The 16117-nt window shown below is 45.6% G+C and overlaps 1 protein-coding gene across 1 annotated transcript; it reads left to right on the top strand.

Annotated features, from left to right (window-relative positions):
• The first annotated feature begins 200 nt into the window (after positions 1-200).
• Positions 201-15466, top strand: PPIE (peptidylprolyl isomerase E). The gene is made up of 10 exons (XM_082833445.1): positions 201-238; positions 1271-1369; positions 3110-3153; positions 3830-3856; positions 5324-5405; positions 5933-6033; positions 8270-8393; positions 13530-13715; positions 14759-14901; positions 15112-15466. The coding sequence occupies exons 1-10, from the start codon at positions 208-210 to the stop codon at positions 15178-15180; spliced, it is 906 nt and encodes a 301-aa protein (XP_082689571.1). The 5' UTR covers positions 201-207; the 3' UTR covers positions 15181-15466.
• Positions 15467-16117: the final 651 nt, after the last annotated feature.

Below are 16117 nucleotides of genomic sequence, written 5' to 3'. Positions count from 1 at the left end.
AGGATTGTTTTCAGCACCACGGAACGCGGGCAGCGCCGTTCACCCACAGAGATACACCTGTACAGCGCCCGCCGCTCAAAGGGAGCCGGAGGCGGGCTGGGCCTAAGCGGGAGTGGGCGGGGTCTGCGAGAGCGGTACCCGGGGGCGGGGCCTTGGAAAAGGGGGCGGGCTGTGCGTAGGCTTCCGGCGGAAGAGTGCGGGAGCAAGATGGCTACTACCAAGCGAGTGCTGTACGTGGGTGAGCAGGCGCGGGCTCTGGGTGGAGTCTGGGCGAACCGGGCAGCTAGTGGGTCGTGGTGTGGAGCTGGACAGGTCTCCGGGCGCGGAGGGCGGCGAGCAGCTGTCTAGGCCGTATCTTTGGCCTCAGCGTGTGAGCCTGAGACATAACGATCTTTGCAGCTCTTCCAAGTCCGCCAAGCTCTGACAGGAATCTCTTCACCTCCTGGGCCTGGGGCAGTGGTGGAGGAATATTAGGGACCTCTGAATCCTCGCGCCCATTCACTTTATGTTCACAGCAGTGAGGGCTGAGCCCCCGCTGTTGCCCTAAGCAAGAGTTCCCAGACTAGCCGGCTAAAAATGGGAATAACCTCAGTAGCACAGTTTGATGAGCGCTTTGGTGGGGACGGACATTGGTGATATGGGCCTGGGTGCGGGGAGAAGTGACCCCTCCATCTGGAGAGGTGAGAGCAACCTTTGAGGATGCGGTGACGCCGCAGATGAGCCGGAGTTAGCCAGGTAGCCGAAGTAGAAGCAAGTGTGTTTACTGAAAGGGAGCAAAATCCCAAAGGTGTAAAATAGCCTGACACTTGGAGGCAAGTATATCATTTTGCGGGGAATCAAAGGGAAAGAGGCTGAAGAGGTGGGCAGGGGCTTATGAAGAGCCTTGCGTATACTGCTAAGTTTATGCTTTATCCTTAGGACAGTGGGAAACCTTTGAAGTAGTTTAACCAGGGAAGTGATGGGTTAAAATCTGCACATTCCCGGGATCTTTCTAGTTGGCTTTGTGGAGGAGAGGAAGGTCAGTTATGAAGCTATTGCAGTAATCCTGGGGCTAGATGAGGGTCTGAAAGAAGGGTGAAGAGAGGGGTGTGCATCATAAGTAGGTGTGAGGGAGCATATGAGAGGGATGTTTATGAACCCAAAGGACTGGATGGAAAGACCCCTCCCCTTGGTGGTAGCATGCTAACTTTACAGCAGGGACTTCTCAACATGGGCGGGGTCTTGAGAGAATAGAGGACAGTGTCTCAGAAGGCCCTTGGCTTCTTTGCAGGTGGACTTGCAGAGGAGGTGGATGACAAAGTTCTTCATGCTGCTTTTATCCCTTTTGGAGACATCACAGATATCCAGATTCCTCTGGATTATGAAACAGGTAAGTCTTTTTAGTGTCTCGCCTGCTCAGAATCCTCCTGCAAGGAAAAGAACTTAAAAATATTTTTTTAAGTCATATCACAGTGCATTCTAAATATGCATTGGGCAGCATGACAGTGGTCTTGGTGCAGAAGGACTGTTCCGAGGCTTGTGATTGTGAGCTGTAACATGCTCTGCAGAGAGTCCCATCTGTTGCATTTGAGCAAAGACAAACTTTTCAGTTAGCCGGTAGGAAGATAGGTTTTGAGCTACGTGGAGATCTGTTGTTTTGAACTACCTGCCAGGCACTCTAGCGCACCTGCTCCTTTCTTGGCGGCTGTGCTATTAAACAGGGTAGCAGGAAAGCCCAGCTTCAACAGTGGGGCCTTAGCCTCTGTGTACCTGGGGGTACACAGGTTACCACCTTTCCATCAATTAGTATCACATTTGTAGTTCAGTTTTCTATTTTAACCTTTGTTGTCATTTTTAAGATTGGAGTTTTAGGCCCAGCTCTGATAGGGATAGAGTACACAGCTAGTTTAGAAATCCCACTAGGGGATCATAGATAGAGAGGGAACTGTGGCAGACTCCTGTAAGTTAATGATCACTCAAGAAAGCAGGCTTGCTTAACAACAAAACTATACATCAAGTCAGTGATGCCTGCATCCTGCTGGTTGAGGTCAGTAAGTTAATGATCCCTAGGACACGCTTCTCTGCACACACTAAAAACAAAAACATAGGGGAAAGGTGACATTATGCTGAAACCTGAGGTGATTTACCATATTTTAGTGTATATTACCGCCTTTTTGCTCATTTCCATAGCTCCATGACAGTCCAGGTTGGACCAGATAGGGTCAAAAACTCCCTTGCCCAACCTGTAGGACGAGTTAATTATGGAAGACTCGAAGAATGAGGAAGAAGGTGGTCTTCTCCCCCTCCCCACTTTTCCTTTAATTATAAAACTGTATGTAGCCCGCTGAGTTCTCTGTGAGGCACTCTCTTTTCCTGCCCCCTTGTATCTCTCACAAGCGTCCTATACTAATAAATCACTTCTTGCCTGTCACTTTGCTTCTCACTGAATTCTTTCTGTGCCAAGACAAAAGAACGTGAGCTTCATTAAGTCCTAAGACGTGTTTTGAGGTTTTAGCAACCTATGCTCTACTGAGTCCCGAGTCGAGTTGTGTGTTTCAGCTCTGTCATCAACCTTGCATATCATTTTAACCTCCCTGGGATCTTTATATGTTATAAAAATGATAAGGTTATATTGACTCTCTAAGGTTAATTGGTTAATTAAACTAGTGCTGTTGTGCACTTGGCCTTTCTACTTAGATTAGTGTTTTGCTGAGGATAAAGACAGTGTCCTTACCCAAGTTTTAGGATTCATGCTTTATGCACAGTTGATGTTCAAAATGTATGCTTGGAATGAATAATTGATAGGTTAAATGACTTCATTTTTCTAGCTCCTGCATGCAAAGGTTAAGGTTTTAATTTGGCTTTGGTAAAAGAATTGAATGCTGCTTTTAGAGATTAAAACTATAGTTGATTATTCAGCTATGTTCACTACAGAACAGTTTAATATTGCTTGAAATGTTATTTAAACTAGAAAGAATCAAAGAATAAGATTCCTTCTTCCTAAATAGTGATTGTGTAGAATTTCGAATGAATGGATAAGGCATGCAAGTGACTTCACTTTCCTTGTGACCACCTGCTTCCTCCCATTGCCCCACATGATAATTGCTTGGCTTTGTTTGCCTTTTTTCAGAAAAGCACCGAGGATTTGCTTTTGTTGAATTTGAGTTGGCAGAGGTGAGAAAATTCTGTTACCTATGTTAAGTCTTTGGCTTGTGTTATTATTGTTACTGATTACAAAGGGAGCTGTTCTCCATTTGGTTGGGTTTTGGGGTGCTGATGCTTCCAGAGAGATAAGAAGTGCTATTTGAAAGAAAGTTTCCCTCACTTAATCAAACTGTAGGCTGTGGTTAACATCGCAGACAGGTCCTGCGCCTCTTGCTCTGCAGAGCTCTTGTGGCACTGGTGATTATTTCTTTGTCTTCCCCTAAATAGCCAATAGCTGAAGTCACCCAGGAAGTGCACTTTGTTAGACACATACAACCTGGGCAAGAAGTATAAATAGACCTTTTCCTGTGAGGTTGGGTGTTTTTTTTTGGCTACTGAGTATGTTTAGACACCACAAGAAGCATTTGACTACAAGCCTAAACTTTTTTTTTAAATAAATTATTATTATTTTCTATACAGCAGGTTCTTATTAGTCATCCATTTTATACACATTAGTGTATACATGTTCATCCCAATCTCCCAATTCATCCCACCACCGCCCCGCCACTTTCCCCCCTTGGTGTCCATACATTTTTTCTCTACTTCTGTGTCTCAATTTCTGCCCTGCAAACCGGTTCATCTGTACCATTTTCTATGTTCCACATATATCGCAAGCCTAAACTTGTCCCTTGTCTTTCCTTGGCAGGATGCTGCAGCAGCTATCGACAACATGGTATGGCTAGGAATCCTCCTTCTTACAGAAGTTGCTTTTTGGTGGTACAGAGGGCACTTATTCATACCTGAGTTTGCTGAACCTCCAAAGTTACAAGGTTGCATGGGGAAGTACAGATTATCATCATATGAAAATATTCACTGTGAATTGATCGCTTTTGATCAATTTGATAATAATGTAAATGCTGACCGTCCTTGTTGACCAGTCTCTCACTGGCTGCCCGAGCCTAGGATAGGAAATTGCAAACACAATGCAAATTGATTGCACAATGAAATTGCATATTTTACAAAAGAGGCAGGATTTCATGAAGTGTTAGACCAGTTAACAATTGAGAAATTCGACAAGGATAAAGATAGGTTATGCTACTGATGCAAATGATTGGAATAGCCTGGAGAGCTCCTTGGGGAAAATGATGTAGCTCTTGATTATGTATTCCCTCTTCAAGATGCTTATGATTTTCACAGCAGATAAGAAATGCAAAAATATCATACTGATATTTTGATAGTATTTTATTGGAAAAATACTACAGATTAATCAGCATCCATTACATCTTTGTCCTATAAATTAGCACATAAATCGAATTAAACCTGAATTTTAACTATAAGAAATTTATTTTCATTATTTTTAGTTTCATCACAGTAAATTCCCAATCAATCTTTTTTCCCTTCACTTTTTACCATGAAATTTTCTTCACTGCCTTAAGTGAATTCACATTAAGTGACCTTTCCTGGTACCAGTTATCTTAGGATAATAAGGTTTTCCTTTATTCCTGTTCTCTGTTTCCCATTCACCAAACATATTCCTCAGCTCTCAGAGAGAGAGAGAGATCATTTCTCACCACTTAAAGCTGATCTTGACTTTTGAAGGTGAACTCGGGTACTTGGAAACTGCATTTATCCTTGTAATTTCAGAGTGCTCTGAACCCAGAGTCACCTTTGGAAGCACAGGTCATTGTGGTATTGAAAGAAAGGTCAGATACATGCTACTATATACAAAATAGATGTACAACAAGGACCTACTATATAACACAAGGAACCATATTCAATATCTTATAATAACCTACAATGGAAAAGAAGTCTGAAAAAGAATATATATACATGTATATATGTGTCTGTGTGTGTGTGTGTGTGTGTGTGTGTATATATGTGTATATATATACACACACATATATGTAAAGTATAACTGAATCACTTTGCTGTACACCTGAAACATTGTAAATCAACTATGCTTCAACTTTAAAAAAAAAAAGAAAAGAAAGAAAGGAGGTATGTGATGGCTCCAGGGAGGAAATTCCCTGCAACCTACAGGCTGCTTTGCAGTAGGTGCATAGCTTGGGTGCTAGGGGCTCAGGGGTTAAGGGAGAACAAGTCATGAGCTTGTCTCAGGTTTTTCAGAAGGAAATGGAAAGCTGTCTGACTTTGTTTTAACCTAACAGAGTTTAAGCAGCTGGATTTTCAATCTTTTCAGAATGAGTCTGAGCTCTTTGGACGGACAATTCGTGTCAATTTGGCAAAACCCATGAGGATTAAGGAAGGCTCTTCCAGACCAGGTGAGTGGGAGCAATACAGATTCCCCATCACATCCTCCAGTTTGGCCTTGGTTGCCTTTCTGTCCCGATTTTCTTGGAAGTGGGAGCTGAATGCTACTCTGGTGCACAGGAGTAGAGCATGGTTTACATTGGCGAAGGACACGCGCCACCTTTGTGGGGAAATAAAAAGAGTTTGAGCTTCTCAGCCAAGCCAGGGTAATTGTTTGCTTTATGAGAGAAACGCAGCCTGATCTCTTACCTGTCCCCATTTTCTGAACACTCCTGGCGGGTTCCGTCAAGGGCTGGGACTGGCAAAGGCTGCACCTTTCCCTGGGGCATAGCTTTTTCACTTAGTCCTGCTAAGAGCCGGGCTCCAGGGCTGGCAGTCCCTGAAAGGTGGGAACTTTCCTTACCGTGGGAATTCCCAAAGTGGAGTCCTCTGGCCGAGAGGGCCACAGAGTGTGTTCTGCTTTGCTGACCAGAGCAGCTACTTAGCAGCTGGCTGATAGCTTGAATTTGTTCTCATTTGCCTGCCTCTTTCCTTTCAGTTTGGTCTGATGACGACTGGTTGAAGAAGTTTTCTGGGAAGACTCTTGAGGAAAATAAAGAGGAAGAAGGGTCAGAGCCTCCCAAAGTGGAGACCCAGGAGGTGAGACTGAAGGCTGGCACTTCCCACAGGAGACTTCGTTTCTTAGGTTTTTATGGAAATTTGCAAACATATATACAAAAGCAGAGAGAATGAAAAATGAGCTTTTAGTGTTTTGGTGGAGGTGCTAATGAGTGAACTAAAGGGAAGCTTTAGGCCTCTTGTCCTTGTCCTCTGCGTGAGGAGCTTCTCACTCTGCCCGGGTTCTGTTCTGTGATTGCCGCCGACGAGGAGGAAGCCTGAGGTGGGGAGGGGTGGTGAGCGCACCACTGCAGCCCTCCTCATCAGTCCCCCCCGTCACTGGAGCTTCCTGTCCTGACGCAGGGGAGGCAGGGCTGGGTGGGGGTACCTTCCCGGCAGCCTGGGCACAGGTTTGAGGTTCTCCCTTCCAGACAACCCGCCTTGGCACTTCCTCCTGATTCTCGGCGTGCCTCTGTAACCATTGCCTCTCAGGCTGCCTCGCCCCTTCTTCTAAACGTTGTTCTTCTGAATTTCTTGACTCACAGCAGCCCTCTCCCCTCTCTGCCAGAACAGTGGCAGTCACTCTGATTTTGCACAGCCTCTCCTGTGCTGTTGACTTTCCTGGCCTCTGTTTCTAGTCCTGAGCTTCAGACGTTTCTGCTGCAAGTCTTGCCCTCCCTTCTCTAATCCCGTTCTTTCTGTGTTCTCAAACTCACCACCTTGCCACCATCCATCCACATTGACCCAAGCCAGAAATCCAGATGCAAAGCAGAGCACATAAATGGCCCTCAGTGGAGTAACCCTAGGTCACTCTGGACCCCTCTTTAAAATAGAGCCAGAACATTGTATTCTGCCAAGTTTTTCTCTTAAATCTTCCTTGAATCCATCCTCCCCTGATTACTCCATCGTCCCAATGTAACTTCTTGTCTCATTTGGATAATTGCAATAGCTTCCTAACTAGCCTTCTAGCTGCAGTCTTGCTCTCCTCCCGTCTTTTATAAAGGCAGCTAGAATGATCTTTTTAAAGCATACCATGGATCATCTGACTCTCCTGCTGAGAACTTTTCAGTGGCTGCCCATCACCTGTCCCGTGAGATAAAGTCGCGGGGGGACTCTCCCAGCCTTGACCCTGCCCACCTCTCACCTTGTAGTCCCCACTTTACACTCTTGGTAAAACCAGTCTTTGTATTTCCCTGTATGTCTTTGCTTTTGTAAAGACTACGCAAGTGCTTATTGCCTTTCCCTTTCTAGTCAGTAAATTCTGTGAGGATAGGGGCCTCTTATTAATAAAGGCCTTGTTAATAAAAATGTGGAATGTGAGATGGGGTAATGTGATTAAGAACATGGACTTGGTTGGGGGGTGGGGGGGCTTAGGTGTGAATTCCAGCTTCACCACTTAGCACCTCTGTGACCTTGGGCAAGTTACTGAACTTCATTGTACCTCAGTTTCCCCATCTATGAAATGGGAATGATGGTAGCACTGATCTCACAGGTGGTTGTAAAGATTAAATGAGCTGATTACCTAAAACGTTCAGAATAGTACCCTGTACATGGCAAGTGCTATGTGAGTATTTGCTGTTACAACTATGCTACTGCTGTTGTTAACAGCAAATAATAGTCACAGTGTCCTCAGTGCCCAGCGTGATACCTCAGCGAGTTTGTTAAACTGAAGCACAAACAAGAACACTTGAGTTTTCTCTTTGGAGCAAATGTGACAGCTGTAATAAATATCTCCTCTGTCCAGCCTTGTCTACTTGGAGTATAAAGCAAGGTCCCAACCACCTCCATTCTGAGCACTTAGGCCCTCCTTGCTTCCACTGCAGCCAGCCTGTGGATATGCAGGGCTAAGCATAGAGGAAGGGGGTGGTGTTACAGAAGTGGGTCCGTTTAACTGACTAAGGTGGGTGGGCTTGAACTGGGGCTTGAAGTTGTTGAGAGTTGTGTGTTTTGGGCCAGAAAAGCAATGTTCTGTGACTGCAGGGGAGAGTGAAGGCGAAGCGAGCTGACGTGTCTGAGGGAGTGAGATGAGATAAAATGCCTGAGGGGTGGGGCTCTGGGTAGACGGTGCTGAGGTCTCCTGTCACTGGGTGTCCGGCTGGGGGCCGTGGCCATGGCCTCTGTCTTCTGCAGCCCCATCAGGGCCCAAGGCCTTTCCTGTCGGTGCCTTGCTCAGCCCGCTCGCTGCAGTGGGTTCTGGGGTGTCTTCAGAAGAACACTCGCTATCCTAGTCGGGGAGTCAGGCTGTTCTCTCTAACCTGGCCATTTCTCCTGCGTCTAGGGAGAGCCTGCTGTAAAAAAGGCCCGGTCAAACCCTCAGGTGTACATGGACATCAAGATTGGGAACAAGCCAGCAGGCCGCATCCAGATGCTCCTACGTTCAGACATCGTTCCCATGACAGCAGGTGAGCAGGACTCCGGTCAGGATGGCCGGGAAGCTGGGAGCTGAGCAGTGAGCCTTTCCAAGGTTCTCAGTGCCTTAGTTCTTGTGTCCTTGACGTTGTTTCTGACCTGAGTTGATTTGCGGCATCTCAGATCCTGGGATCTATTAACAGATGAGTCAGAGCAGGCATTTTTGAAGCTTTAGAAGTGCTGGTTTACTACTTTTTTTTAATATAAATTTATTTAATTTATTAATTTATTTATTTTTGGCTGCATTGGGTCTTCATTGCTGCACACAGGCTTTCTCTAGTTGCGGCGAGCGGGGGCTACTCTTCGTTGCGGTGCCTGGGCTTCTCATTGCGGTGGCTTCTCTTGTTGCGGAGCACGGGCTCTAGGCACGCAGGCTTCAGTAGTTGTGGCACGTGGGCTTGGTAGTTGTGGCTCATGGGCTTAGTTGCTGCACAGCATGTGAGATCTTCCCAGACCAGGGCTCGAAACCATGTCCCCTGCGTTGGCAGGTGGATTCTTAACCACTGCGCCACCAGGGAAGTCCCTGGTTTATTACTTTTTAATAATAGTTTTTTATTTAATACAAGTAAATGTGTATTCATGGTTTTAAAAAAAAAGTGTACCCACATGAGTATATTCCAACAATATTGAAGGCAATGAATTGAAAACCTAAGTCTTTCGTTCTTCTCCACATCTAGTCCTACTCTCCAGAAGTAACTACTGTTAACTAACAGTTTCTTGAGTATTTTTCATTTGCTAAATATTGACTTCTATTTATTCTTCTTTTAATCTAAATTTTATTATATAGACATAGAGTTTAGAATGTTAATTCCACAAAGCTTGTTTTGAAAAACAGCAGTGCCCCCATGTTGTCCTCCCATCCTGCCCCATCCCCCACTTTGCTGCTTCTCAGAGGCAGGCAATTTCCCCTCTTAGCTGATTCTTTTGGTTTTTACCTCCATGTTGGTAGATAACAGATTTATGTTGCTACTTTCTGGGTTTTTTTCATTTTAGACATCTATTGGCTTCCCACTTCAGAAAGAAGATAAGGAATTAGCTTTCTAAATCACCTTCCCTGATCCTTCATCCTCCTTACATTGTTACCATAATTTTGTTTAGGTCATAGGTTATTCTAACTATGTAAGCATCATACTGTGATAACTTCCTTTCATACATAGCACTTTGTTTTCCCTGGAATTCATAATTGTCTTGTTTTCACATTTGCTTAGTCTTCTGTACATATATTCCTGAGTCTCTCCGAAATTCTCCTGCTTCTATAAATCTCTCATGATGTTCAAATACATCAGATATTCTGTCAATTTCACTGTTCCTCCTTGGAGCCTTCTGACCTCCTCTGGCCTGGATCAGTTGCTTTCCAGACACCACTGCATAGCTATTGTCATGGGATCTCCTGTTTTCGCTTATGTTGGAACCTCTGTTGTCTTTTTTGGTCTATTCTCTTGTTTGGGTAGAAGACATACTTCTGTACCTTCTGGAGAAAAGAGCTTGGAGGGTAAGTTTTTTGAGACTGATGTGTGAAAATATCTACTATCCCACTTGATGGTTTGGTTGTAAAATTGTAGAGAAGTCTAATATTCTGATTCTTGGTCCTTTATACAAAACCTTTTTAAAATTTTCTGCCTAGAGCTCAGCTGTTCAGTATGGTAGCTACTAGCCACATGTGACTATTTAAGTTTAAATTAATTCAAGTTAAATAAAATTAAAATTCACTTCCTCAGTTACACTATCCAAATGCTTAATAGCTGTTAGATAACACTGGTCTGGAGGCTTGGAGTGTCTCTTTGTCCTGTGTTCTGAAACAGTGTGCCTTTGGAGTAGATCTCCTTCCATTCGTCATGCTGGATATTCAGTGGGCCCTATTATGTTAGTTTTCTCTTCCTGCTGTAACAAATTATCACAGACTTAGCAGCTTACAAGAACATAAATTTATTATCTTAACTATTATGAAGGCCAGAAGGCCAACACAGGTCTCAGCAGGCTAAAATGAAGATGATGGCTGAGTTGCTGCGTTCCTTACTGGAAGCTCTAGGGGTGGATGGATCTGTTTCCAGAGACAGTGAGGTTGTTGGCAGAATTCAGTTTCCTGTATCTGTAGACTGAGGTACCCATTTCCGTGTGGGCTGCCAGCTGAGGGCTGTTCCCAGCTTCTAGAGGCTTGTGGTCCCCTTCTTCTATCATCGCAGCCAACAGTGGTAGATCCAGTCCCTCTCATGTTTCTATTCTCTCCTGCCTCCTCTTCCATCCACTTCTAACTCTCTTTCTGCCTATAGATGGGAAAGGTTGTGATCGTATTAGGCCCACCTGGATAATCTAGGCTACTCTCCCCATCTCAACGTCCATAATCTTAATCACATCTGCAAAGTAACTTTTGCTGTGTACAGCATAACATAGTCTCATGTTCCAGGGGACATAGATATCTTTGGGGAGCCATTATTCCGCATACCACAACGATCAATCAGGACAGTCCTATCTTTTGGTTTGGGAAAATTTCCTTGGATTATTTCTTTGCATTTGTCCCTTCTGATTTCTCTCTTCTCTCATTCTGGAACCTTCCTAAATGTCCTTTTTCATAGCATCCTGTGCTTATTTCATGCATGTACTGCCATTTCATCTTGGGAGATTACTAAAGCTTCTTTTTCCTATACAGCTTATGTTTCAGGTTACTTTTTTCTGAGTTTTAAAATTTTGTTTTGCTTTGTTTGTTATTGGTCTGTTTGCTTGTTTTGGTCTCTGCTTTTCACATTAGATGCCTTTAAGACTAGGGCCCTAAAAATCTGCTTGGAAACTCCCTGGATATTGGTAAGGCTTGCTGACTGAGGTCTCCACTGCAAGGTGGTTCTCTCTCTCTCTTGGACCCTGGATGGTCAGTATTCCTGAGTTGTAGTCTCTTGGACAAAGCAGAGTCCACAGAGAAAACTCTAGTCTCTTGCTAGTGGTCCTGTTTACAGCTCTTTGCCATCATGGTTGGGGGGGTGGGAACAGTATATAAACTTCACTTGATCTCCGTTTGTCATTATGGTACCTCAACCCTCGGCTATGTGTAGTGCATCCCAGAGCATAGACCCTCTGCTTTGACATACCAGAGGGTAGACCTCCAGCCGGCAGCCAGGGCCAGGGAAGGGAGAGGATCTGGGGGCTAGCTACTTTTTTAAACAGGCTTTCAACCACACTTACTGTTTTTAGAGCCATCTTCATTCTTGGCTCTGAGCTTTTGGCATTTCTGCAGCATAAATCGAATTGCTCTCGGCTTTACCAGCTTAAGCTTCAGGTTTGTTAGGTCTGCTATATCAGTTATGGCTCATCTATTTGTCTTCTAGGTTTCAAAGATTTTTGTTGCTGTTGTCTTTTCTCTTGCTCCTATTTTTTTTTTTTTTTGGTCATTTTATCCATTTTTTAAGTGTACAATTTACTGGCATTAATTGCATTCACAATGTTGTACAACTATCACCACTATCTATTTTCAAAACTTTTTCACCACTCCAAAGAGAAACTCAGTCAGTACCCATTAAACAACAACTCCCCATTCTCCTCTCCCCTCTGCCCTGGAACATTTATTCTATTTTCTGTCTCTCAGAATTTGCTATTCTAGACATTTCATATAAATGGAATCATACAGTAGTTGTCCTTTTGTGTCTGGCTTATTTCACTTATCATCATGTTTTCAAGGGTCATCTGTGTATCCATGTTTTGTTCATTTTTATGACTAAATAATATTCCATTGTCTGGATAGTCCACATTTTGTTTATCCATTCATGTGTTGATGGACACTTGAGTTTGTTTCCACTTTCTGGTTATTGTGAATAATGCTGCTGTGAACGTTTGTGTACAAATATGTGTGTGTGTTTTTTAAATATAAATTTATTTATTTATTTATTTTGGCTGCGTTGGGTCTTCGTTGCTGTGCGTGGGCTTTTTCTAGTTGCAGCGAGTGGGGGCTGCTCTTCATTGCGGTGCGTGGGCTTCTCATTGCAGTAGCTTCTCGTTGCAGAGCATGGGCTCTAGGCTGTGGGCTGCAGTAGTTGTGGCATGTGGGCTCAGTAGTTGTGGCACGTGGGCTCAGTAGTTGTGGCTCGTGGGCTCTAGAGCACAGACTCAGTAGTTGTGGCGCACGGGTTTAGTTGTTCTGCGGCATGTGGGATCTTCCCGGACCAAGGCTCGAACCTGTGTGCCCTGCATTGGCAGGTGGATTCTTAACCACTGCGCCACCAGGGAAGTCCCCAAATATGTGTTTAAATCCCTGTTTTCAATTGTTTTGGGTGCCTACCTAAGAGTGGAAATGCTGTGTCATATGGTAATTATAGTTTGACTTTTTGAGGAACTGCCAAACTGTTTTCTACAGTGGCTGCACCATTTTACATTCCCACAAGCAACGTATTAGGGTTCTCATTTCTCCACATCCTCACCAAAACTTGTTTCCTGTTTATTATAGCCATCCTAGTAGATGTGAAGTAGGATCTCATTGTGATTTTGATTTGCATTTCCTTAATGACTAATGATGTGGAGCATCTTTTCATGTGCTTAGGGGAAGGAGCCGTTTGTGTATCTTCTTTGGAGGAATGTCTATTCAAGTCTTTTGCCTATTTATTTACTGGGTTGTTTGTCTTTTTGTTGTTGAGTTGTAGGAGTTCATTATATATTCTGGATGTTAAATGCTTAAGAGATAATGATTTGCAAATATTTTCTCCCATTCCCTGAGTTGCCTTTTTACTTTATTGAGAGTGTCCTTTGATGCACAGAAGTTTTCATTTTGATGAAGTCTAATTTGCCTATTTTTTCTTTTGTTACCTACACTTTCGGTATCACAATTAAGAAACCATTGCCAAATCCAGAGTCACAACGAGTTGCCCCTGTGTTTTTTTTCTAAGATCCTGTTTGGTTTTTCTTTTTAAAAATTGCTTTACTGCCAGTTTAGTGTGGAACAGAGCTGGAATGCATGTGTTCACTCCTTCTTTAACTAGAATCCCCTCTAGTCCTTCAAGATGTCAGTATCTCAAAGGTTTATAATGAGCATGTCATATTTTGAAATGAAAATATGAACATTAAACAAATACAACAGTTTTTCAGAGCCTAGTTAGAGGTTTCATTGGCTTGTTTTTTAAGCCGGGTACCTTTTCCTTTCTCGGCGCTAGAGAATTTCCGCTGCCTGTGCACCCATGAGAAGGGCTTTGGCTTCAAGGGCAGCAGCTTCCACCGCATCATCCCCCAGTTCATGTGCCAGGGCGGCGATTTCACCAACCACAATGGCACTGGGGGCAAGTCCATCTACGGGAAGAAGTTTGACGATGAAAACTTTATTCTCAAACACACGGGAACAGGTGGGACCCGATCAGTGGCTGGTGATCGGTGGGCTGGGCTGGGGCAGGATGACTGTGTGGGGGGAGTGATGGGCTGTGGTTCTGGCTGACAGGTTGGGGGTCTGGAGGGGACCCACCCAGTGAACAGAGGAGAGGCGTTGGGCCTGGCTAAGCAGAGTGAGCTTGTTTCCGTTCATGTACTGCCCGTCCCCCCACCACGTCCGCACTCCCTGTCGGCCTAGCTTACATTCTGTGGTCGGCCAGTGTAAGCCCTTGTCTTCCCTCAGCCCCACTACCCACCTCGCTCTGTCAGACTCATTCAGTAAAAAATTTCAGTGCTTGGTCCCCCAGCAGCTAGAAAAAACACAGAACTGTACTGAAATTTATGACCAAAGCTCTGTAGGAGGCCCTCGGCAGCCGTACTAGATAGAGCTCCCTAGTTAACACTCAGTCCTGGTCAGAGATAACAATTCCATCCCTTCCTTCATTCCCGAAGCCTCCACGTCACCGTCTGCCTCAGCTGATGCTTGGCCTCCTGCATCTGTCCACACATGTCCGCTCTGACTTCCCTCCAAGTACAGGGGTTGAGCTGTCTTCCCTCTGCTCATGGCCTGGACCCCTACTCCTCTCCCCTACTTCGGAACCTGGCTTCTGTGGATGTGCCCCTGCAGCCTTGTGTAATGCATTTCCCCTGCTCTGCTAGATCAGTCCATCAGAGCAAAAGTGCGCAGTGTCAATCTTTCAAAAAAATATTTGACTCATGTACCCCCTCAGCTATCACCCATGCCTCTGGTCCCCATTGTAAGCAAAACTTCTTGAAAAGGTTATGTAGACTCCCTGCCTTCCATTCTCTCTGTCACCCTCTAGACAGACTTCTAGTGCCACCTGTCCACTGAAACCACTCTTCTCAAAGATGCTGGCAGCCTCCATCTTGCCAATAGTCAGTTCCTGGTCCTCATTCCATTCCCCCTCCCAGCAGCATTTACGCTCCTCCCTCTACTACCAGACGTCCTGAGGGCCGGGAGCAGGGTGGAGGGGGTCGATGTGGTCGTTCTCTCCCCCAGGCCTGCTCTCCATGGCCAACTCTGGCCCAAACACCAACGGTTCCCAGTTCTTCCTGACATGTGACAAGACGGATTGGCTGGACGGCAAGCACGTGGTATTTGGGGAGATCACGGAAGGCCTGGACGTCTTGCGGCAGATTGAGGTGGGTGGCCGCCCGGGCCCCCGGTGCACAGCCGTGTGGGAGGGCAGGAGCGGGGGCTCCGGGGCCTGGAGAGAGAGGCCACGGCTGCTGCTGCTGGAGGGGGTGGGGGCAGGGGGCAGGGGGCGGGGTGGGGCGGGTATCCTGAGCTGCCCTTTCCTCTCCACCCTCCCTCCCTCCCCTGATTCCTCCTCTTCTGTTTTGCCTGCAAAGGCCCAGGGCAGCAAGGACGGGAAACCCAAGCAGAAGGTCATCATCTCCGACTGTGGGGAGTACGTGTGAGAGGGCAGCTGTCAGCCCGGGGAACCGGCAGGCAAGGTGTCCCGTTTGCAGCAAGCAGGGCTTTGTGTCCTGGCCCTTCCTTGGGGTCAGCGTGGGGCAGCTCCTCTGCAGGCACGGCCTGGGCCGCCTCTGGCTCTTCCCCAAGTGGGGCCGTGGGCCAGGGTGCTGCCCTCCCCACCGTGGACGGCTGTGCGTGCCGTTTCCAGTCCAGGGACTCTCCTGGGCCCACCTGTGTGGATCCTAGACATTTTCTTCTGGTAAAATAAATTCTATTTTTTGTACTGCTGCCTCCAGCTAGTTCCTGGGAGTTGTCAGAGGTTGCATCTAAAGCTAAACTGCCCCCCGAGACAGGTTGGTGAAGGAATAGGAAATAGCGTCTTCCCCACGGCTTTTCTTTCTTCCCTCGGGCAATTCCCTGAGATGTCGGGTGCTGTATCTTCAAGCCAGATACCCTTGTCAGACCATTGTCAAGACCATGGGAATCAAAGACAGTGAAAAAGTTCCTATCTACAGTGCCTCCACTCCCCAATCATGCTGCCAGTCTTGCAGCCAGTGGGTGTACTGCTCAGTCTCCGTGATTCATTTGCTCATTTGCTCACTTTCATTCTACAGGTTTTTTAAATGATATTTTATTACTCAAAATGCCTTCTCCATGCCAGGTACTGTACCTATTTGTCAGGAGACAAGAGGTCAGCAAACCCGTTGGGTCTAATCCAGCCCACTGCCTGTTTTTGTGAATAAAGTTTTATTGGAACACAGCCACACCCATTTGTTTACATATTGTCTGTGGCTGCTTGCTCACCGCAGTGACAGAGTTGAGTAATTGGTGACAGATACCGTATGGTCCCTGTATTAGAGTTCCCAGAGAAACAGAACCAGTAGGGTGTGCGTATATGTTCATAGAGAAAGAGATTTATTTCACGGAATTGGCTCTGCA

This window comes from Leucopleurus acutus (assembly GCF_964270905.1).
Source record: "Leucopleurus acutus genome assembly, chromosome: 2".
Taxonomy (NCBI): domain Eukaryota; kingdom Metazoa; phylum Chordata; class Mammalia; order Artiodactyla; family Delphinidae; genus Leucopleurus; species Leucopleurus acutus.
This window is presented reverse-complemented; position numbering and strand designations above follow the sequence as displayed.

Excerpts from the sequence above, each read along its gene's own strand:
- PPIE (XM_082833445.1), top strand. The coding sequence starts at position 208 with ATGGCTACTACCAAGCGAGTGCTGTACGTGG. Across the intron at positions 3,154-3,829 it reads TTGAATTTGAGTTGGCAGAG|GATGCTGCAGCAGCTATCGA; the intron begins GTGAGAAAATTC and ends TTTCCTTGGCAG. Across the intron at positions 5,406-5,932 it reads GGAAGGCTCTTCCAGACCAG|TTTGGTCTGATGACGACTGG; the intron begins GTGAGTGGGAGC and ends CTTTCCTTTCAG.